General features: G+C 37.4%; 1 protein-coding gene and 1 long non-coding RNA gene across 4 annotated transcripts; one reads left to right on the top strand and one right to left on the bottom strand.

The window, feature by feature from the left end:
- Positions 1-1746: 1746 nt before the first annotated feature.
- LOC127523611 (uncharacterized) lies at positions 1747-9296 on the bottom strand. 3 transcript variants are annotated; one of them, XR_007932906.1, is made up of 5 exons: positions 4628-9296; positions 2931-2984; positions 2730-2840; positions 2254-2281; positions 1747-2153 (listed from the first exon to the last, which is right to left on the bottom strand). It is a non-coding gene; the product is annotated as an uncharacterized LOC127523611 (long non-coding RNA). The 3 variants fall into 3 exon arrangements; XR_007932905.1 differs by having other exon boundaries at positions 2730-2846; XR_007932907.1 differs by lacking the exon at positions 4628-9296 and adding an exon at positions 3648-4317 and having other exon boundaries at positions 2730-2846.
- Positions 9297-14624: 5328 nt separating this feature from the next.
- Positions 14625-22671, top strand: LOC127523591 (uncharacterized). The gene is made up of 2 exons (XM_051914493.1): positions 14625-15182; positions 16246-22671. The coding sequence occupies exon 2, from the start codon at positions 16350-16352 to the stop codon at positions 22098-22100; it is 5751 nt and encodes a 1916-aa protein (XP_051770453.1). The 5' UTR covers positions 14625-15182; positions 16246-16349; the 3' UTR covers positions 22101-22671.
- Positions 22672-24508: the final 1837 nt, after the last annotated feature.

Here is a 24508-nt window from a genome sequence, read left to right on the forward strand (position 1 = left end):
TCGTTCATCTTCGGAACACAAATTATTATAATATTTTTGTTGAAATCCGATGGCTCTATGAGGCCTGCATAGCCAGCAATGACATTTCCTCTCTCAAGATCCATTAATGTACTAAAAACATATTTAAATCAGTTCATGTGAGTACAGTGATTCAATATTAATATTATAAAGCGACGGGAATATTTTTGGTGCTGGCTGATTTCAAAACACTGCTTCATGAAGCTTCGGAGCGTTATGAATCAGCGTGTCGAATCATGATTCGGATCCCGTGTCAAACCTCCAAACTACTGAAATCACGTGACTTTGGCGCTCCGAACCGCTGATTCGACACAAAAGATTCATAACGCTCCGAAGCTTCATGAAGCAGTGTTTTGAAATAGGCCATCACTATGCAAGTCGTTATTTTGTTTTTGTTTGGCGCACCAAAAATATTCTCGTCGCTTTATAATATTAATATTGAACCACTGTACTCACATGAACTGATTTAAATATGTTTTTAGTACATTAATGGATCTTGAGAGAGGAAATGTCATTGCTGGCTATGCAGGCCTCACTGAGCCATCGGATTTCAACAAAAATATCTCAATTTGTGTTCCGAAGATTAACGAAGGTCTTATGGGTGTAGAACGGCATGAGGGTGAGTAATAAATGACATTATTTTCATTTTTGGGTGAACTTGTCTGCAGCAGGTGTTGGAAGGATCTACAAAGTTGCTGGCACTTTGAAAATGGACCAATGCTTGGGAATCCTGCTGAACACAATGTAGCTAAGAATGGAGGATCTGTTTGGAGATTAACAATCATAACAATAACAATCCCAAATGCAAACAAAGTTGCACACAATGAAAGTGTTCATGCTCAGCGTTTTGCAGTCTTCAAGCGGCCTCCTCAGTCTCCTCATTGACAATAAGTCACACGGGTCTTCCAATGAAGCTCAACTTTGGGAAGAACTTAAGGAGGACTGGAAAGATGTTAAGCATAATGCATGCACAAAGTCAATACCCAGGAGAATGGCTGCTGTAATCAAAAACAAGGGAGAACTAACAAAATATTAATAACTGATTACATTGTAGTCAATGTATGCTTGCATAACATGATAATATACATAATATGATTAATTATATGCTATTTGCCTTTCTTTCCAAATAATTTTGTCATTTTAATACCTTAACAAAGTTTAGTGTATTCTTCTTCCCAATATAACATCCTACTCATATTTTGGAAGTGTTATTAAAAGCAAATATTGTGCAAATATCCCATCAAAATGTTTTAAAATTAAAAAAAAAAAAAAAAAGACAGATATGTACTGCTTTTCAGCTAATAGTGAAAAACAGTTGTGCAACAGCAGGAAAGGACTGACTGCCCTCCTCTGGATAAAGTGTGACATTGCATGATCCAGTGATACAAAGAAATGTTATGTAAAATGCAATGAGATTCTGCACTATTCTGCTTTTGTACATACAAAACCATTAGTTGCAAGACTGTATTTTTATATTTTAATTCTAAAGATTAGAAGAAAGCAAATGCAAGACTCAAAAATGACTGAAATATTACCAACTAGTGAGGATATTTTACTGGGTTAGGCCTTCGAAAAATATCATTAATATAAAATCAGTGGAAGTCTAAGCAATGTCCTCACTAACATACGGTGAAAACAAACGTGTGTGTGTTTAGGGTCCATAACAGCCTCAGGTATCTGTCACCACATGCATTTTAATAAAGATAAATGACTCTAATTCAACCGGTCTGGAAGGAGCTGTTCATTTTTTATTGATAATTACAAACACAGTTTGATTATGCATAGAAATTGTCACACAACAGAGGCAAAGAAATGAAAAGACAAGCTGGCTTAAACCTCTTGTGCTCTTGATACATGCAGTATATTAGTTGATGTATATAAATATATACATTTTACTCATGTAAGAGCAGTTGTGGCTCTCAGTGTAAAAAGCACAAAAAGTCCTCATGAAGGCACATGCTGAATATTCAAACATTTATTGTTCAGGCCTAAATTGGCCACTATTTAATAAATAAATCAGTATAAAATCTGTCATAAAATGACATTTGATTGTGTTCTCCTCTGAGCATAATATCATAATATTAATTAATCCTCAAAAGACATTTCAGTCCCTCCTGCTTTCCACATCATTGGCCCTAAAGAATAGAGATCATTTTATGAGATTTACTTTCAGACCAAACCTACATCATTCATCTGATACGGAAAAGTGTAGCATGCAAATAAAAATATTCTTACCGTGAAGATGCTCTTCTTTCTGATACATCTTTAAAAATATTAAAGTATTAATGATAAATATTTTATTTCCATTTGATTAAAAAATCAAAAATGTTGGGTTAAAAATGGATAAACCCAGCGATTGGGTTAAATGTCTGCATTGCTTGCTTAAAATGAACTCAAAATAGGTTGGATGTTTACATTTATTAATATGTTTAATAAATAATAATTAAATAGTAAACATTTATTAAATTGCTTATTAATAAATGTTCACCTTTTGATTATTACTGTTACCTCTAGTAATTATGTGTCTGATTTTTTTGGGTTCATTTTAAGCCAGACATATAGTAATTTTTAAACAATAGTTAGCTTAAATAAAACTGCTCAGCACGTTGGGCAAACATTTTAACATTTTCAACCCAACTTGGGTTGTTTTTAACCCAGCATTTTTAGAGTGTAGTATGATTTTTAATATTATTTTCTAGGAAAAGACTTACCTGATGGTTCATTGTCAACCATCTGCTTTTTGATTATGTAGATTTTCATTAGCAGAAAGCAGATGGAGAAGAAAAGGCCAATCCCTGCTCCTATGACAGCATATTTAATTTCTGAGGCTCAGAGGAAGAAAACATCATCTAATTAGGACACTTATGAGCTCTATAAATGAGTTTAGATTCTGAGTTTGTTTCATCTTCTACCTGGTTCATCATTGGAAGAGTCTTGTCCCTTCACACGTGTCACCAACAAGCAATCTGTAAAATATTAGTCAATAGTGTATCCTTATTTAAAATGTATCAGATTATTATGTTGCCTTGAAATAATATTAATATCACGTTTATATGTTCTGTTTTGGTTTAGTTGTAACACAACAACAGAGTAAAAAAAAGATTAAAAGTTTTATCTTTGTGTAGACCAAAACGCATTAAAAGTTTTCCGTTTTTAGTTGACAATGGTGTCGTGTAAACAGCCACTTGTCCCGTGTTTAGTTTGACCTAGTTTCCTAACATGTGATCGTTTGGGCCCCGCCCACGACTGCTGATGGACTCTGCCCTATTAGCATAGACCCCGCCCTGAGTGAGCTGTACACAGTCCGCCATGTTTTTCTCCTCGCCAGATCATTTAACAGCAGCATTCAAGTATGAAATGTATTCTTATTAAAGCTGCTAAAGTTATTTAATCAAGAGCAGTGAGTGATTTTCTGTTTTTCTTTTGTCGTTTGGTTCATATTAACAGCAGTAGATACTGTATATTACGCTGCTTACACAGAACTAATATACACATGCAATTTCTTTACTGGATGTTCACAGACATAACTGGCTGTTTATGTGAACTTTGTGTGTTTTTGACACAGCCTTGTGTGTATTTGACCGTTTAAGGGCAGTAAGATGTAAAAAATAAGTTAGTTTAATACTCACGCGCCGTCTGACAGCAGCTTTCTGTGTGCATGCTTCGGTTGTGACTGATCAGTCTAGACTGATATGGCTTTAAAACGCATTCAGATAATAGACTTTAATGATGATAAAGAACTGCAATGTCTTGTGTGTGTGACCGCGATAAGGATGTTAGTTTTTGTCAGAGTATTCGAGGCATGAGCTGTAAAGGCTCCGCCCTCTTCTGGAAAGCAGCAGCTCATTTACATTTAAAGGCACATGCACGAAAACAGCATGTTTTTCCTTACACTCAAAAATGGGCATTTACAACATGATATAATAAATGATCTGTGGGGTATTTTGAGCTGAAACTTCACAAACACATATTATATTATATCTTGTAAAAAGAGGCATAATAGGTCACATTTAAGTAAAGCGTTACCAAAAATACAGTAGCAAATGTTTCTTTTGTCATATAGGCCTGTTTTTAGCTTCATATTGCTTCATTATGTAAATCAGTGTCTCTTTATTAGCTGTTTGAAAACACAAATCACCTAATGGAGAGGAAGTAAGATTAAATCTGTGATTGCGACATCACTTCCTATTTAACACTGAGACGTGCAAACCTTTCTCAAAAATGCAAAAGACATACGAATGCTAAAAATAAACTACTTGCTAGGTCAACACATATTACAATATATTACATCTTTATAGAGTTTCATCAGATCTGTAATTGATACATGCAGTCACACACATGATGTTATCAGAATATGTGTTGACCTAGTTTGTAAGTAGTTTATCTGTCACAAATAAATAATTAATTTAATATTCTAGGCCAAAATGTGCTTCTGCGTCCAACACACTTTTGGTTTGGCAGATCTTCTCAAGCATCTTATCAATAATCAAGCATAAAAATCATCATTCAGTCTTTAATTGTGTTTATATATAATTTGATGTCACAGTTTTGAATACCTATAAAAATTTTTAGCAGCACAACTTCAATGAACTGAATGAGAATTACTTACCAATGGTGAAGATAAAGCAGAAGGCTGAGCAGAATCTTGCACCTTCAGGCATTTTTACGTCTTTTCATGTCTGTCTCTAACATTGGTTGTTTTGCATTAGTTTGCTGCTGTGCTTCTTTTGAAATAAAACCATTTCCTGTACGTTCACCAAATGATTTCTAGATAAGATGAGATGCTGATGATAAGTGTGCAGCTCTTCAGCGTTCTTTCCATTAGGTGATAATTGTTTCTAACAACAGTAAACAGTATCAAGTGCATTTTAAACCACAATACGAGATATGTCCATTCTGTAATTTCAAATGCACATTAAGCATCGCACTTTGTGCGAGTTAAAGAATCGGATCAGGTTCATCAGGCTAAAATGCTCCATTCAATTACCAGTCAGTGTTTTGACACGTATACATGCATTGCAGCGAGATCTGTTGCACCAATTTGTTTTGCAACTAGAGCTCAGTAACTGGGGTATGTGATATGAGAACATTGTGATATTGCATGCACAGCTAGACCACTGAATCAAACGTGAGTGCAAGGTTTGACCACAACACCTTTTTTTTTTAAAGAAATTAATACTTTTATTTAGCAGAGATGCATTAAATTGATCAAAAGTGACAGTAAAGACATTTATAATGTTACAAAAGATTTCCATTTTAAATAAATGCTGTTCTTTTGAACTTTGTTCATCAAAGAAACACTAAGAAAAAAAATCAGGTTTCCACGAAAATATTTAGCCGCACAACTGTTTGATAATAATCAGTTTCTTTTTGCAGCAAATCAGCATATTAGAATTATTTCTGAAGGATCATGTGACACTTAAGACTAAAAATTCAGCTTTAATATATATCACAAAAAATATTTTACAATATATTCAAATAGAAGACAGTTATTTTAGATTGTAATAATATTTCACAACATCACTGTTGTTTTTTTTTTTCCTGTAATGATGAGCAGAAAAGACTTCCATCAAAAAACATTTAAAAAATCCTACCAACCCCAAACTTTTTAAGGATAGTGTACATTTAAAATTATATTTGTAATTTACCCAAACATTCTCAACATTCTGTCATAATTACATTCTTAAAATGCTGGGTTAAAAATGTTAAATGTTTGCCCAACATGCTGTGTAATTAAAACAACCCAATCACTACGTTTGTCCATTTTCAACCCAACTTGGGTTGTTTTTAACCCAGCATTTTTGTATCCTGATGTTATTAACTGGGATATTATATATGAGAACATTTATGCATGTACAGCCAGACCACTAAATCTAACACAGCTTCTCAAAATGTTGTTATCATGCTGCTATATATGAGCCTAAAGAACCAGAGCAGCTTTTAAATGTTTCTAGATGATGTACTTGAGTACATGCTCTATGGACAGGCTTCCATCAATAGGTTCTTGTTACACAGTCAAAGGTCACAAATAACAAGTCTTTTGCTGGAAAGAATGCAGACTCGTTCTTCAGGGGGCCTTACGGTGGTCAGCAGTGCATGTCTGCTATAGACAAGCACTAACAGGTTGGCATATCAAATATGGAGGATTAATGGAGCATTCAGAAACCGCAAAACACGCCACCTTGTTTTATTTTGTGTCGATAAACTGCCTGCAGAGACTGGCCTTACCATAGCAACTTATAATCATGGCCTTGGCCGTCCGTTCTCCCAGCTGCTCAAACGGGTGTCAGGTTCTCCCAACTTTGTGTGGTCTTCATTTGGGAAGCTTCACATTTACACAAAAATGACATTAATATCACTATATTAGGTTTTACAATCAGAGTGACAAATTTGTGGTCCGAATTGTTAAAATAATGGGCTAAAACAGGCAATGCTGTAACTGTCAAAGCTAGTAACACTATTCTTTAATGCATTAATTATGCCTTATAATGCATTGTATGATCTCACAAACCACAGTTACAATACTGATCTATTCATTGAACATCTTTAGAAAGTATAATGCATTAAAAACATGACAAACAACCAATTTCTGATGTAACAAGGAATCTGTGAATATTATAATGTATTTTAACTTTGAAAAATATGAAAAGATGCATTATAACATACATTATGATAATGCTTTACACATAAAGGCTGTTGTATTTTTATCATCTAATGGTAATAAAAATGGTAAGAAATGAATTGCTCATTGTTAGTTATTTTTAGTTAATGCATTAACTAATGGGGCTTTATTGTAAAGTGCTACGGCTTTAATCTTTTTATCATCTGATGGGGCTTAGCACTGGTATTAGCAATGTATTTACTGGAGGGTTATTGCATAATTGCTATTCATATCAATTCTGACCACTGAGAGCTTCACAGGCTGATGTTTTTATATATATAATATATGTATGTATATAGCCAGCCGGACATTTTGGGAGGTTCATGCAAAGTGTCTTGCTATGTTTAATAGAGCTTTAGGTTTAAATTAGCAACATTTATTGTCAGTTGTTCCCTTGTCAATGCCTCAAAGTTATTTCTATGGTTACATCTGTATTCTAAGAGCTCAACATAGTGCAAACTCTCAGCTTGACTAAGATGATTTACCATGTTTAAATTCTGTAAGGCTTATTCATTTAAGAGGATGAAAAAGTCATTGACCACTGGCCATCTTAAAATGGGACTTTTGGACTGTATTCTGCGTGATAAATTGTTATAGCAATTGTTTCCTCTGTTTATGTAGATATTTACTTGTGTTTACACAATCACATAAATATGGTTCTAAACTGTATTTACACACCCCAAAGTTTTGTAAAAAGGTTGCAAACCTTATAGAAAAGAACAATAACAAATATAGCTGCAAGCAGCGATGACGGGCCCAAACCCCAGCGCCACCGCCACACCGGTGGCTTAAGGAAACCTGTGCATGGTGGGTAACATACAATCTTAATTTAATTTAAATCAAACAATGATTTCACGTGATATTAAACACTTTCTGTTTCCCTTTTTTGTCATTAATTCCTCGCCATGGCAACACTGTTCAAAATATCCTATAATCGTTCACAATTTAGCATCTTCAGTGTCTTTATTTCATGTTGACTGAGTTTGGTGGCGATTGCATGAATCGATCGAAAAATCAGAGCCTGATTATTCAAAAAATCCATATTCAAACCAAAATATCTGACTTCCTGTTGGTCGGAGCTAATGACTGTAAATTATAAAGTTGTCCGGCTTGATAAGAACAATATATGTACCAAGTTTGGTGACTGTAGGTAAGACTAACCCCCCAACTTTTGTCAAAAGGTGGTGCTATAGAGCCCCTCCTCCCCACCCATTTCTAAGGTTTTGCCCATGTCTACTGGCCGACAACTTTGATGTGTGTGTAGAGTTTCATGCAATTTGAAGCATGCTAAGAGCCTCAACAACACCCAAGAATATTATAAAAGTTTGATGTGTTGCCATGGCAACAGTATTTAAGATATCAAGAATCCTTTCACAGGTCTACATATGCCATGTCTTGACATTATTCTGACGAAGTCTGAAGTGAATTGGGTAAAAATAAGAAGGCAATTTCAAAGCATTTTGAAAGTGAAACACTTCCAGTTGCCAGTTGGTGGCACTATAACTTTGACTCACAATAGTCACATTCATGTGATTGATCTCATCCAATGAACACACAGCTGAAGTTTCATCAAAATACACACTTCCTGTTTCCCTTTTTTTGCCATAAATATGTTGCCTCGCCACGGCCAAACCGTTTGAGATATCCAATATCCATCCGCAATTTAGCATCCTCAGTGTCTTGACTTCATGTTGAAAAAGTTTGGTGTGAATTGTATGATGGCCTTTGGAGCAGTAGTTAAAAATTGAGAGCTTGGTTCAAAAAATCCACATTCAAACAAAACCAGCTGACTTCCTGTTGGTTGGAGCTAATGACTGTGAATTAGAAAGTTGTCCGGCTCGATGAGAACAATATATGCACTGAGTTTGGTGACTGTAGGTAAAACTAACCCCCAACTTTAGACAAAAGGTGGCGCTATAGAGCCCCTCCTCCACACCCCATTTCTAAGGCTTTGCCCATGTCTTCTGCCTGGCAACTCTGATGTGTGTGTCAAGTTTCATGCAATTTGAAGCATGCTAAATGCCTCAGAAACCCTCAGGGTTGCCATGACAACAGTATTCAAGATATCAAGAATCCTTTCACAGGTGTAAAATCGGTGCAAATCGGGTAAAAATAATAGGCCGATTTCAAAGCATTTTGAAAGTGACACACTTCCTGCTGCCAGTTGTTGGCTCTTTGACTTTGACACACAATAGTCACATCCATGTGATCGGCCTCCTACAATGAACACACAGCTGATGTTTCATCAAAATCAGTTTATGTATGCAGAAGTTATAACACACTTCCTGTTTCCCTTCGCCATAAATTTGTTTCAACTCCACAGCCAAACCTTTCAGGGCTTGGGACTTAATAAAACAAGTTCATATTTTTATATTTTCAGAAATTAGTTTGTCCTCTTAAGGATGGCGATCAACACCTTCTTTTACTGACCATTAGTTGAAAATGAAAACATTTTCAGGTGGTATTTTTGCACTCAAAGAGTAAACCTGTGCCTTTCAATATGACTTCAACATTCCATTTCTTGTCTTTCCAAACAAACACACTTGTGAACTTCCATAAATACTTACAGGCTGGTGTCTGTCCAGTAGCACGTGGTGAACTGTGTGCAGAAACACCTCCCAACCTCCGTCTACCCAAAATGCTTATCATAATCTCTTAAACCGTAACAACAAGAGTTCTTTGTCTGCTCTATTTATATTCGCAGTATGAGAAAAGCTGAGGGTGTAAAGGATCTCTTTTGGTAATAGTAAACAACATTTTTCTTAAGAGAAAGGAATAACACTTCTATAATCTTGATTGTTTTAAAATGTTGTTTTAGAGCAACATACCACACAAAACAAATAAAACCAGGATAATAATGTTATATTTTAAGTATACTACAGCTGAAGTATAGTGTGAGAATGACAGCTTGTGTTTGACAACTTTCTAGTGGACGAATGACAGTATAGTGAGGCGGTTTAGTGGTAAACTTCATAGCTAAACAATGTTAGACATGATTTTACATCACACTGCCATTGCTTAACATTGGCAGATTGGATATTTGTACATCCTTAGATCTGTGAGTCACATGCATCATCTCAGAACTGACGTACTGCTGTGTGATTTGTTTTCATCACAAGGTGATTTGTTGACATCTTGATGTCTCAACTGAAGTCTGCTTCGGCTCTAGATATTACTCGGCCTTCAGGGCTTTGAACATGGACGTTTCATATTAATTGGATCTGTTGCAATGAGTCAGTGTTGCAATTGACTTGCTCTGTGAGCTGGATGTTCTGAGAAATGTTTATCTCTGAATTGATATTGAACCATGGATGGAATTCCCTTGTTTTTGTTTAATGCTAATACATGTTTCAATTACATGATAAACTAAATCAATTTCATGACTGATGTTAATATTTGGGTCAATGACGTGACAGGTAATTTTTTTGTCCAAAGGCCTTAATAATAATAATAAAATCAAAGATATGACATCCAAAGTATGTAAGGTAGTACAACTAGATCTCTTTTATTGAATCCAAAAGGTTTTAATTATATTTTGCTACATATAAAGATATTTTAAAGATTTTGAAGTGTCAAAAGGTCATTCGGTTTAACCGTCCAAAGGCCAATACAGCAATTTCATTTGTGATATAAATATCTTTAAATGTAATAAATGTATATATTTTTTATTCTGGCATGATTTTATAACATCATATATCAACATAGTGCAAAATGGTATTAAAATTTTATGTAGAAGTCGTTGCTTTGTTATTAGAAAGAATGTCCGGAAAAATGAATTTCATTGATGTCATTCGGAGTGACCAATATAAAGGGACCATTTTGGATCAAGTCATGTGGTCAATATCATGTGACAGGATGTGACATCATTCACACACCTGGCAAGGACCACATGGTCGTGAAGCAAAGTAACTAACTCTCTTTTAACTATTTGAAAAATTCATGTTTTCACTTGATCATACACATGTCCCGAAACATCAGGTCATTCGGTACAACCGCTATAAAACATGGAAAATGTTGTAATATTTTAAAAACTTGTACTAAATATAAAATGTTTGATTGTCCTTTTGATAGCTAGCTAGATATCAGCTTGTTAGCATTGTTTGAAAATATCGTCATTCGGCATAACCAAAAGTGTCATTCGGTAAAACTGAATGACTTTTTTGGTGACAAATTTTGTCCATCTTGTAAAAAAGGACAAAAGCAGTGTTAATTGATTATAAAATCCACAATCTCATTGTTAACACTTAATAAAACTTCAAAATTAATTTAATCTCCATTATGTTTTTTTACACTTTTAAAAACCTTATTCGTCAATGACCCATTTGCAGCCTATCATTGACAAATTTGGGTCAGTACGATTTTTTTTTTTTTTTTTTTTTTAAATAAGCATTTAATACGTTTATCCAGAAAAGATGCACTAAATTGATCAAAAGTGACAGTAAAGACATTTTATAATGTTACAAAAGATTTCTATTTCAAATAAATGCTGTTTTTTAACTTCCTATTGATCAAAGAATCTTTTAAAAATGTAACACGGTTTCCAGACATGTTTCTTGAGCAGCAAATCATCATGTTAGAATGATTTCTGAAGGATCATGTGACACTGAAGACTGGAGTAATGATGCTGAAAATTCAGCTTTGATCACAGGAATAAATTACATTTTAAAAATTTGTTACAATAGAGAACAGTTAGTTTAATAATATTTCACTACTAGGTTTATAGGTGGGGAACAGACTAAAGAGCAGCTGGACATTCTGATATAAACATTTTCCTTTGTGTTCCACGAAAGAAAGAAAGTCATGTTTTTTTTTTTTCTTTTTTTTTTTCTTGGGTGAACTATTTCTTTAGGCGCTAATGTTATTACATTTACATACATTCTCCCTCTTGAATCCAGCATGGCAGTCAATACACAACAGTAACATGAGCCTCAACGTTGGCAGTCATTCTGCGGGCAGCGGGTGCATGTCGAGGCCAGCGCATCAGACATGCTAGTATTTATTGGCTGCCATGATGGTCAAGCATTCTCCAGTCCCATGCAATGAATGATAGCTGGCGCGGCTGCTTTACTGCCGGCCCATGTGTGGACGTCCATCACGCTCCTCTCTGCGGCCACCCTGGACTCCCCCTAGAGCTACAGATTCCAGTTGTCCTATTATAGCCTTGCCTGCTCGCTCTGGAATAAGAGGTTGAGTGGACATGAGAGCCTTTTGGAAACGGTGAGACCGGGTTGCTAAGGATAGAGACTCGTCTGCCCTCTCTCCTTGTGACCTTCCTCCCCTCGAGGTTCACATTAGCAGATGGTAAAAGGGAAATGCACTCTATACAGTGTTCTGACTGCTGACGCAGAGTCTTACACCCTAAATATCATTAGGAAGGGACTTTCCCCATTACAACCACATGAATCATGTACAGGAACAACATACAGTTTGTGGAAAAAAACATGTGCGAGTGTGTGACCTGATGCAGAGCTGATATTTTCACTCATTTTTGTTGATTTTGTAGAATTTGTGCCAAAAAGGTGTTTCCTAAATTGAGAAACGCTTGCATCTCTTTGAATGCATATTTACTTTCATTTAAACATACGCTCTTAAAAATGCTGGGTTGAAAATGGACAAACCCAGTGGTTGGGTTAAATGTTTGTCCAACATGCTGGGTAGTTTTATTTAACTCAACTATTGTTTAAAAATGACTATATGTCTGGCTTAAAATGAACCCAAAATAGTTTGAAAATTAAAAATCAGACACATAATTAGTAGAGGCATCAATAATAATCAAAAGGTGAACATTTATTAAAATGTTCATTTATTTAACATATTAATACATGTTAATTTCCAACATATTTTGGGTTCATTTTAAGCGAGCAATACAATAATTTTTAAACAATAGTTGAGTTAAATAAAACTACCCAGCAGGTTGATCAAACATTTAACCCAACCGCTGGGTTAAAACAACCCATTCAATGGGTTTGTCCATTTTCAACCCAGCATTTTTAGAGTGTATGTAGATATAAAAAACAAATATAGATAAAAAATAAAGTTCCATTTGTTAACATGTTAATTTCTTTAGCTAACATGAAATAATGAAAAATAGGGTCTAAAGCATTTGTTAATTTTAGAAAATTCTAATTTCAACATTTAATAATATATTATTTAAATTGTATCTGTTAATATTATTTAATGGACCTGAGCTAATATGAACTAATAATGAACAGCTGTATTTCAACTAATATTAAAGTCTTTTTCTTTTCTGATGAACACAACATTTTTGAAGAGTATTTTTCCAAATAATGAAAATCTAAATTAAAAAGAATGCAAAAGGATGTTAACTGCAGCAACCAGATCACTGATTCAGATCACGATTCATGAATGATTCATGTGAACTGGATCAACTGATTGACTGAAAAGATTCAACTTAAAGAACGATTAATTTTTGACTCAAACAATATTTTGTGTTCCACGAAAGGAATTATTCAGAATATTCGTTTTTAGCTGAACTATTTCTTTAACACATATCACCTACATTTCTGTTTAATAAATATATATAATTTTACTTTATCAGTTTTTATGTTAAGGCATGTTCATGCCAAGAATGAAAACTATAAAGATGAATATAACGATAACTATATTAGCATCCACATAAATGCATGAAAGATGCATTAAAGATTTTGTCCTCTGCCACTTTAAATGCTTGAGCTCTTTAAAATCTGATTGACTGTCAATGCTTTTTTCATTCATCAGCTGCAATAAATAGCTTAAAAAGTGATTCCAGCAATACCGTTCCTCTGTGTTATTGTAATGTGGATTTTCTTATGTTCTCATAGAATTAGAATGATTATTTACACTTTATGGTTATAGTTATCATGAGCAGGCCTTTACTGTTAAAACTTTGAAAAGCACTATCAATATTCTTGAGAGTCTGGCCTTGTACAGTGGAGAAACAGGCGTGTGACAGATAAGCAGAGATATGAAGGTGTGCCAGAAAGAAAGGCAGACCATTACTGTATGAAATACAGGCTGCTTCAAATAGAGCCACTAAAATAACTCTCTATCATACTGTGTAGGTGTGAAGAGCATAGCCAAATAAATAAAATTACATAATGAAGCATTAAAGGGGATCTATTACGCAAAATTCACTTTTATAAAGATGTTTGAACACAGATGCGTCCACAGTGTGTGTAAACAACCAGCCTATAATGGTAAAAATCAGCCCAGTCCTTTTTTTTATAATCCCCATAAATCATAAACAGTCTCTCCAAACACGTGGTTTCAGATTTCCCCCTACGCTTACAGGGGAAGCCCTGCCCACAACTAGTGATGATCTGCTAGTTGATGAGTTGAATCAACTTATTTATCCATAAATTTATCCACTAGCCATTTAGAAATGTCCAATTGCATTCTCTCCATCAGTGTCGACTCCGGTTTGAACAATGTAAGGCTGAACACCGTTACTGACAATCCTCATTTTGGCTGCGTGAGATTCTCCAGCTTTGTTGTTGTTGAGCGACCGAAGCGCGAGCTGTTAAAGCTCCGCCCTCTTCTGGAAAGGAGGGAGCAGCAGCTCATTTGCATTTAAAGGGACACACACAAAAAAGCTGTGTTTTTGCTCACACCCAAATAGGAGCAAATTTAACAAGCTATAATAAATGATCTGTGGGGTATTTTGAGCTGAAACTTCACAGACACATTCTGGGGACACCAGAGACTTATATTACATCTTGTATATAGGGGCATAATAGGTCCCCTTTAAAACAGAGAGGTCATGTCAGGGGGGAAAAAAATGTGTTTTTAAAAGGTAACTTGCATTTTCTGATAACTTTGTCAACGAAGAGCACAGTTAAAAAAAGAGTATGAGCAAATATGTTTTCCTCTCAGTCTGAGTGGCTGGAGGCAGACGTACTAGAAAGACACAAGCAGGACCTGCTTAACAACTGTGGGCGGCCTGTCATGGTAATCAGACTCCATTAGCCACTCATCCTACACTTTGAGTCTGGTGACACTGCGGTGGGGTGATGCAAGGTGCTATATTTGCCTCCCCTGTTTGTGAGACAAATGACTCCTACCCACCCCAGCCACCATACAACAACATCCCATGTGTTCAGAGCTGCTGTGTTAATGTGAAAAGTTGTAGTCTCTGTAGGATTGGAGCGGTATAGACAGCGAAGGTCCTCAAGCTACTGGTACCAAAATAGCAGATGACCATTTCTATTTCATCTGTCGCCCACTCGACACCAAACAGTCGCTCAGTTATTTGCGCTCACTAACTTCTTCCTGTGTTACAGCGCTGGCCTTGCCGGCAACTATTTCGGTAGGGTGTGTTCAGTTCCTTCTTCAGCCTCCTTCAAGTGCTTACTTGAACATGGATTTCTACCATGAGCTTCAGGTCGTGTTCATTTTCGTAGTGTTCCTTTATGGAGTAACAGAGAAGTTTGACTTCACTTGGTGGCTTGTGTGAAATTTACCTTTAAGGATTTGTCCAAGGATGAAATACAGAACCTCAAAAAAGGTAAGGAATAAACTTAAACAGGCCATTACTCTGTTACTGTCAAATTAATGTAGTTCAGCATATGTGCTTACTTTCCTGACAGGAGCTCTGTTTGAAATTTTCTTAGAGTAAATGATATTTTCCTTTCAATAACAAAAAGCTAAGATCTGTTGAGCGCAGCTGCTCTTTCACGTTTTCATAATTTGATGATAAACAGTCTGTTATTTTGAAGAACTTTCCTTGAGGTTAGTCAGGGCTTTATCACTATACTGTAGATCTTCTTTCACATAAATAAAGTAACAGATGTTGGGTAAATTACCCCGACTGCAAGTTGATACAGAATTATGGGCGATGGAAAAATGTTGTGCTGTCCAAATCTTCTTGGCCACTTAGTGCACGCCTTTAAATGCTTATAAATATATTTCAAGGTTTGTCCTTGCATGGTCAGCACTTGAGCTTTCTGAGGTGACATTCCAAGAATTACACAGAAATGTGTAATAATGCTATATTGTAGTCTGAAACCTGCTCTTTTAAAACACATTCCCATTCCATGACAGATATAAGCTGTGATGAGAGCTGGTTAATGGATTCAGGTCAGAGGATAAATATGGGTTAATGAGTTATACCAGGATCAACCACACAGTACAGCAGCTGCAAACAAATGACTGCATGATGACTAATTTGTGCTGTCAGGATTGTAAATAATGCCGAAAAAAATGTTGGATAACTTCTTTGACACGATTCAACAATGTTGACATTTCAGGTATAGAAGTATTCTGCTTTAAAAAGTAGATCTGTTGAACAGGGCACACTGAAAAATCCCCTGAATAGTTTGAAAATCCATTTGTTTTAACAAACGATTGCCAAGGGTTGTGCAGGTGGCCTGTGTATGTGAAAGGGCATAGAGACATCTGCCTTCTTCTAAAAATAGTTGGTGTTTGGCATGGTGTATCTTTCTTTACTGTACATAGTCACAGGCTGGATTACCAACCACATCAAAACAACATTTTTTTATAGCAGTTTTTTAATTATTTTTAACTGTGATTGCACAAACTGATATATTTTCTATTTCCTTTTTTTGCAGGAATATCACAATGTAATCTCCAATATGTGGTGATGACAATGCAAGAAGTGTCAAGCCAGGTCAATTCTGCATCAGACTGAAGGAACTGGGCAAACACATTCATCATGAGCAACCAGGAGAAGCGTCAAAGGACAAGCATGCAACACCTCCGCTATCTTGATAGCTTTATGGATGAAATAGACCGTGAGGTCATGAGCCTGACGGATCGAGCTTTCAAGAGTCTGTGCATCGGAGATGAAGCAATCTACAATGACTCAGAGTTTTCCCCTTCTCCAGTCAGCTGCCACAAGCCAGTGGTGGAGGACGTCTCAAAAAAGACTCAGGAGAGCTCAGTTTCTGCTGTCAAAAAACTTAATTCTTACCCCCTTAATGGAGCGAATGATTTATTGAGTAGATCAAACAAGTCATCCAAAGACTCAGCACTTTTTGCAGTATTTTCAGCCAAAAAGAATGGTGAGAGCACCAAGATGACAAATGGTGATTCATGGGACAAATCGGCTCTACTCAGCATCCAAAGAGAGCTCTCTGAGTTTTCTTCAGATTACCACAGTTTAACAGCAGTACATCTTTCCCAAGCCAAGAATCATCTAAAATCAGATGAAAAAGGGTCTGGCAAGAAATCAAGCAAGGATGTATCGCTTCCCTCTGGAAAATCCTCTAAGTGTAAACACAGCAAAAACAACAAACTGAGAAAACTGAATTCCATCAACTTTTTCCTCCACAGTGAATTCAGTCCGTTCTTGTCATGGAGGGATTTTAATAAATTCTCCATTGGTCAGGAGCACATACCGGAGATTATGTTAAGCAACAGGCGACCTGAATGGTATGATTCACCTCTTTACAAAGAGTTAACTGCGGCACATGGACACTATCAATTAAGTTTCCCCCCATCAGTGGATAAAGAAGTCGAAAAGTGTCCTAAACAAAGTGAGACTCAATCACAGCTTGCATCTGTACAATCCGCAGCACCTAGTGTACCCCCAAAACCAGAGAAAGAGTCCAAGCACATTCAGCATAATATTCCTACAAAGGCCCCTCCGCTTGCCTCTGAACAGAGATGTAATTCAGAAAGGGTGGAACCTTGTGTTCCCTGGCGAAAAAGCAGAAGTAGAGCAAAAAGTGCTGCTCCTGTGGGGCATTCCATCTACTCAGCAAGCGCTGAAGAAGGGAGTGCACAGGCATTTAAAGAAGTGAAGACAATAGAGGACCAGACCTCCGCTAGTTCAACTCCTTTCAGTATTTCACAGCTGTTGACACCAGTGATACCCTCCAGACATGGGACAGGAACCTCAGAGATCCTGCTCTCACCCACTACCCTGGAGCTCCCACCACTCCCGGAGAGAGAACTGCATCCGTCACCTGAGATTAAAAGAGAGGGGTACAAATCCATAGCATCAAGCTTGTTGTTCAATCTCAAAGACAATAGAAAACGGGTTAAGACAATGTACAGTCCACCTAAGTTTAAAGGTTTGGATGTGGCAAATCAAAGCAAAGGGTCTCCCCAGCCTGAAGTGTCAAAAGATGGGCTTGAAATACCAGAGATTTCAGGAACTACAACTATTTCATCTGCTCGTCACAAAGCCATCATCTCTCAGATGAGTCCCTTGTTGGAAACTGCAGACACTCAAACTTGCTCTCCTGCAAATGACGGGATGCCAGATGACTATTTGGCATTAAGCCTGCTTCAATCTGGAAAATTAAAATCAAACAGGAGCCCTGCAGCTAACAAGGCATCTTACCCCTCATTACAACTTTACAGAAAAACTAGTCCTGAGGAGATTAATATTAGAGCAAATGCTCAAACTGTGGTTGACACCAGTTCTCAGTCTTTCACAGATAAAGCTAGCAAAGATTGTGACACAGAGCATAATTTTCCAAGTAAATTGTTTAAAAGTGCAGAGTTGCAAAGCAAAAATAATCCTGTAGAGTCAATGCTAAATGCCCCAAAACCCACTGTAGGTTTACATAGCGAAATGTCTCTTGAAAACAAATCTGGTAAAAGTCTGAGTGTAAGTTTAACAAACCTGGAAGAGCAAGTCATCAGTGATGGTACAAATCAAATTACGGACAGGTTGAAAACTAGAGAAACAGTCAGTGCACAGAAAAGCCCCGTTAAAGACAAGGAACCACACGGAAAGGAGGCAGGAGCAAAGCATGTCTTTTCTGCACGACAGAACAACTACATTAAAAGTCAGAGATTTGTAAGTACAGATGATGATAATCATCGTGATAATGATAGTTCTAATGCACCGTTGACTATACAGGATAAAAAGGAAAATGACAAGTGGTCCAGGCATTCCAAAAATCCAAAAACAAAAGAGATAAGACAAGAGACGCATAATGCAAACACACATAAAGATAAAGTAATGGATGGACCACAATTGAAAGAAAGGGTTCATGTAAGAGGAGAGGCTAACACAGCTAAAGACCAGAGCAGTACGACATCAAAGAGTGGTTTGGAAACTCAAAGAGAGCAAAAAGGAAACTCTGAAACAATGAAAAGAAACATTTCTGAAAAGAGAGCACTATTTGCATCAATGGAACAGGTGCCTAATAAGACAAATGCACCCTTAAAGAAAGAGAATGCTGTTATCGATAAGTACAACCTGGCCAAAATGGCTTTAGAGGAAGTAATTGCTGAACGAGAGCAAAGAAAGTTGAAAAGTAAAGAGGTCTCAAATGCAGGACGTTCACTCATTGATATAAAAAGAGTCGATTGTGAAAAACCTCAAGGTGGTAGTGAGTTACCCACCAGTGGAGAGGACCAACTGTCTAGTATGTTCTCGCTGAATGAGAGGGGGAAAAGTGCAAAAGATGGCAAAGGTCAGAATACTGTGTCTGCTTTTAAAACAAACTGGCAGACTGTTCAAACGATGTCAGAAGACATGGCCAAACATGGTGAAAGTCATGTGCCTGAGGTAAAATTAGCCAGGCCCTGTAAGCAGGAAGCATCTATTGGGCAGTGCCAGCATGCAGGACCTATAAAATATGAGAGAGACAGATTGTGCCTAAACAATCAAGAAAGCAACACAGATAATGTCAGCAAGGATGATAAAATATGTCAAAAGAAAGAGTTGAAGAATAAAAATATAAGTCATGCAAAGAAATGCACAAAAACAGCTGATCAATTGAAAAGTAGCAATATTCGCAGTGTGGAACAGTGTGAGGAAGAGTTGGGCGTTAGCTCCTTTAAACCTGAGATACCCCCAAGAAGAGGGAGAAGTAATTCTCAAAGTAATGACAGAGTAGGTGAAAAGAAAGAAAGTAATTTTGACTTTAAAAGAGAAGGTGACACTGCAGTCAAAACTGAGGAAATGGAAAGTAGGGAAGTTAAGAAAGTTCAGTCAAGACAATCAAAGAATCGAGGCCCTGTAAGAGGAAATGTATCGGCTCTGAAAGAGAAATATGACAAAGAAAATAAGGTCAACCTCAAGGATGTTCAGAAAGGTCAGCCTGTTGAAGGTACAAGCTGCGAAAAGCCTACAGAAGAGGGACGCAATGAAAGGGCTGCAAAAGACAAAATTAAACATAAATTTGTTCCACCAAAACTCACAGTCAGTGATCCTGAAAGTGGGACTTATTCCATTATCTACAAGGAGATGGATTCAGAGAGTGAAAGAAAGTCTAACAGCTCCTCTAAAGAATCAGAAAGAGGTGAGGAACATTCAAAGAGGAAACACAGTGTCACCCAAGACTTCCAAAAAGCTATACATGATCTCACAAACAACACAAATGAAGAAATGCAAGACAACAAAGTAAAAACGAATGAGAAGGAGGGGGGTTCTGTAAGTCCGAAGGAGTTCGGAGACAAGCAGAACAAATCCAAAGGTCCTTGTAAAAGCTATATGAAAGACTTCTTTAGTGGACTTCTTGGAATTTCAAGCTCAGAAAGGGGAAAAAATGTAGATGAACATGAGGAGGAACTCTCTGAAACACTGTCTTCAGAGTCTTTCAACCCCGACAAAGCCAGAAAGGACAGTATCAAAGTATATGATATTCTTGGACAATCTCATACTGTATCCTCATCAAATGGTAAACAAACACATCACAGCAGTCAATCTTCAAACTCATGTGAGCTCTCTCTATTGCATGAATCAGAACAGGGGGCGCAATCACAACCTGAAGAGTTGGTAAATAAAGCAGAGGTCTGCTACATGAAAGACAAAGTTGATGGAAAGATGAAGGAGAATTTCCAGAAACCAACAACAGATTCCTGCTCCTTAAGCAACCATGAAAGTGAGCCAGATGTTTCTCCACCGAGTGATGTGGACAAAAGGGGATGGGTGCAGAGCTTGATTGAGTCAGCTAGAAACTTAACACAAATATCACACAGTCATACTTCCTCTAAGGATCAACCTGAAATAGATCAACAGCTGTCTCAGAAGGACCACTTGAATGGATCTGAGAAAGATAAGCAAGATCTGGACCTCTGCAAGGACTGTGTCCATTCTCCAGTTGCCATACCATCAGTCAAGACCCCCCAACCAAACCAACCAGCAATGCATTTCTTGTCCCTTCCGACAAATCACCTGGTCAAAGAGGGAAAACTGTCCGTTGGAAGTGCCTCTGTGTCTGAGGAGGAGGAGAGGCGCTCTGCTGTGAGCACTTTATCTGAAGGCCTGGACAGCTATGAAACAAGCGGAGGGGATACAATGGAGGAGAACTTCTCTGGCATTGCACCAGCAGAGGATGCGGAGGGATCCAAGGCACCCAGCGAGAGATCTGCTTCAGCCTGCAGCGGAAATGATAGTAATGGTCAGAACAAGCCGCCTGTTGTACCTCCAAAAACTGAAAAGGCTCTACGCCGAGCCATGAAGCTCACCACACGGAGGATACAAAAGGCTGAAGCTAAAAGCAAATCTGAGCGTAAAGGGAGGAGCAGTGACAAAAGTGTCAGTCACAAGGCTGAGAGGAGGCACCACAGCATCGACCAAGTACTTGACAGATCAGAACACAGCAGTGACAGAATCAGCAGTAAACACAGCGAGCATCTCAATGACACAAATGAGCACAAAACTCAAAGAAGCGAGAAGCATACTAGACGCCATAGTGGTCACAAGAGTCAAATAGAAGAGAATGAACCTAGTAGAAAATTGCAACATGCAACCAAAGACAAAGAAAGACAAACCAGCCAAACTGGTGACTTAAAGGGCCATCGCACTGATGGCACATCAAACCACGGGGATCATTTGGGGAACGGCAATATAAGTAATGACAGTGATCGATTAGGTCGAAGCAATGAGAAACACTTGCCCAAGAAACTGGAACGTAGGACTCAAAGTCTGGATAGATTTCTAAGGGAAAAAAACGAAAACATGTCAAGTAGCACTGTTGGTTTAATAGAAGGATCACAGTACTCTACTCCAAAGGCGTTACCTTTGCGCCAAAACAGCATTGAACATACTTATGCACCAACCACTAATCTTGTAACACAGTCCTTCCCGATCACCCAGAGAAAGCTTTTACAGGACCCTGACTCAGGACAGTACTTTCTGGTGGATATGCCAGTACAGGTCAAAACGAAAACTTTCTTTGACCCAGAAACTAAAAGTTATGTGCAACTGCCAGTACAGTCTCCTGAGGCTGCCGTGCGACAAGCTCCGCCATTGGAGGTTATGAACACGCCACCACTTATGCTGTATCATGGGTTTGTTCCCATGCCCGTGTCATCACAGAAGTCTGTTGTCAGGACTGGAGGATCTATGATTCCTCCCGATGACCTGGAAGACTTTGAACCTAGCAGGAAACAGGAGGACTTTTATCAAATAAATAATGAAGAAGTAAATCCTTACATTGAGCCAGTGTATATATCACAAGAACATACACCTGAAGAGGAAATTGATAGTGTGAGATGACAACATCCTGACTGAACCAGTGGATGGTCTAGAGATTGAATGTGACTGAAATCAGGGATTTGTTTTGTTTGTAGATGAATGCAGTTTTCACCATTTCCAACTTGCAGTCTGGTGTGACATGGAAAAGTTTTTGTAGTATGGATGCTGTTCATTGTTTGTAGTACACAAGACTTGGATTGTAAATGTTTATTTCTTCTTAAAGTAAGGCAATTAGCTAGTTCTCTTACTGTTAAAAGCACTTGTCTATTTGTAACAGCAGGGTTGAGATTTGGATTCGTGCCTTATTGAAAGTAGCTTTGCGTTCATAAAAATATTTGATCATTATTTAACAGATTATTTTGATACATCTTGTATTTGAGGTTTGGAAATACACTAGTCCACAGTATTTTTCACAGCAGAAAAGTATTGTAAAAATTAAGAGATTAACATAGTTAATGTGTTTTATATGCTTAAAATGGTGTATTTGACAAATGCTGATTGCATCACTTTCCAGGGTGCATTTTGGAATGAATCCATTTAAATGGATTGTTGCTTCAGAAAAGAACCATTCCAATAAAAGCATCATCAATGAGCAATTGTTTAATTATTTCATTTGGATTATCCGAAGAAGAATCGCATTCAGTTTAGTCTCAGAAAGAGTTTAGACTTGCAGTATAAAAACTAGCCATCACTGCAGATTATTCTGCCAGACTTAAAGGATTAGTTCACTTCAGAATTAAAAGTCCCTGATAATTTACTCACCCCCATGTCATCCCAGATGTTTATGTCTTTCTTTCTTCAGTCGAAAAGAAATTATGGATTTTTCTCCATATAGTGGACTTCACTGGGGTTCAACGGGTTGAAGGTCCAAATGTCAGTTTCAGTGCAGCTTCAAAGAGCTCTACATGATCCCAGACGAGGAATAAGAGTCTTATCTAGAAAAATGATCGGTCATTTTCTAAGAAAAAATAAAAATGTATATACTTTTTAACCACAAATGCTCGTCTTGCACTGCTCTGTGATGCGCCACGCATTACGTAATCACGTTGGAAAGGTCACGCGTGACGTAGGCAGAAGTACCGATCCAGTGTTTACAAAGTGAACGTGCAAAGACTAAGTCAAACGGCCTTTACAAAAAAAGGTAAAACAACGATGTCAGACGATTTTCAAGTTGGAGGAGAAAATGAGATGGAGTTTTTCGCCCTACTGCAGTACTTCCGCCTATGTCACGTATGACCTTTCCAACATGATTATGTAATGTGTGCCGCATCACAGAGCAGTGCAAGACGAGCATTTGTGGTTAGTAAGTATATAAATTTTATTTTTTTCTCTAGATAAGACCCTTATTCCTCGTCTGGGATCATGTAGAGCTCTTTGAAGCTGCACTGAAACTGACATTTGGACCTTCAACCCGTTGAACCCCAGTGAAGTCCACTATATGGAGAAAAATCCTGGAATGTTTTCCTCAAAAACCTTCATTTCTTTTCGACTGAAGAAAGAAAAACATAAACATCTTGGATGACATGGGGGTGAGTAAATAATCAGGAAATTTTAATTCTGAAGTGAACTAATCCTTTAAGATAGGAAGCGATCATCTGATCAACAGTGACCAACCATGACCACAAGCTGCTTAATCCCACCGGGTTATCTGAAATAGATTACACCACAACAATAAACCAGCACTGAAAAATAATGGCGCAAAAACGTTGTCCATTCAAAAGTCGTAATTGCTGATTATTTCTCAGACATATTTCAGAAAACAAAGCGGAAAATACAGTTCTGCTCATGGATATCTAGTTAACATCTTACTTTGCTACTTTAAGTGCCTAAAGCAAAACATTTGACTATCTTTCAAAGATTTGATGCCACTAAACTGGAGAACCTTGGAAAATCAGTAGATCCTCACTTTTGCTCATTGTATCAACCAGTACATTGGTGATTTCAGTCAGCGCTAGACATTTGTTTGCAAAATGCACCAGACTGCATCCCGCTAGGCCCATTACAACACCATTCTGCCACCACCAAGTGGTGAATAGGAGCTCTGCAAGTGTCTTATCACCTGCTAAAACTGCTGTAAAATTGGGTTGCAGCATTATGTGCTATTTCTCTGACACATCATTGGCTGAGAAAATAAAGGAACTCAGGATGACTCATCGGGGTCAAACTTGTCTGACAATATGCACGTCTTTCTCAGGATGACCTACTATTACAACATATGTACTGGCAGCTCAAACTTTAAGCATAAAACGAATATCACACCGGCATGGTAAAAAAATTTTTTTAACAAGTTTAATAGAGTTGTGGTAGATGAACTCTATGGGTGGGTAAAGCTTCAAGTTTGACGTTTCCAAGTCTGAAAGGGCATTTTCCAGTCACAGTAGATGGCTCATAATGATAGAGGTAGATCTGTTTCACACTTATAAAAGACA

This window comes from Ctenopharyngodon idella, chromosome 12, assembly GCF_019924925.1.
Source record: "Ctenopharyngodon idella isolate HZGC_01 chromosome 12, HZGC01, whole genome shotgun sequence".
Taxonomy (NCBI): domain Eukaryota; kingdom Metazoa; phylum Chordata; class Actinopteri; order Cypriniformes; family Xenocyprididae; genus Ctenopharyngodon; species Ctenopharyngodon idella.

What these genes read in the sequence shown, in the direction of transcription:
- LOC127523591 (XM_051914493.1), top strand. Translation starts at nt 16,350, where the DNA reads ATGAGCAACCAGGAGAAGCGTCAAAGGACAAGCATGCAACACCTCCGC.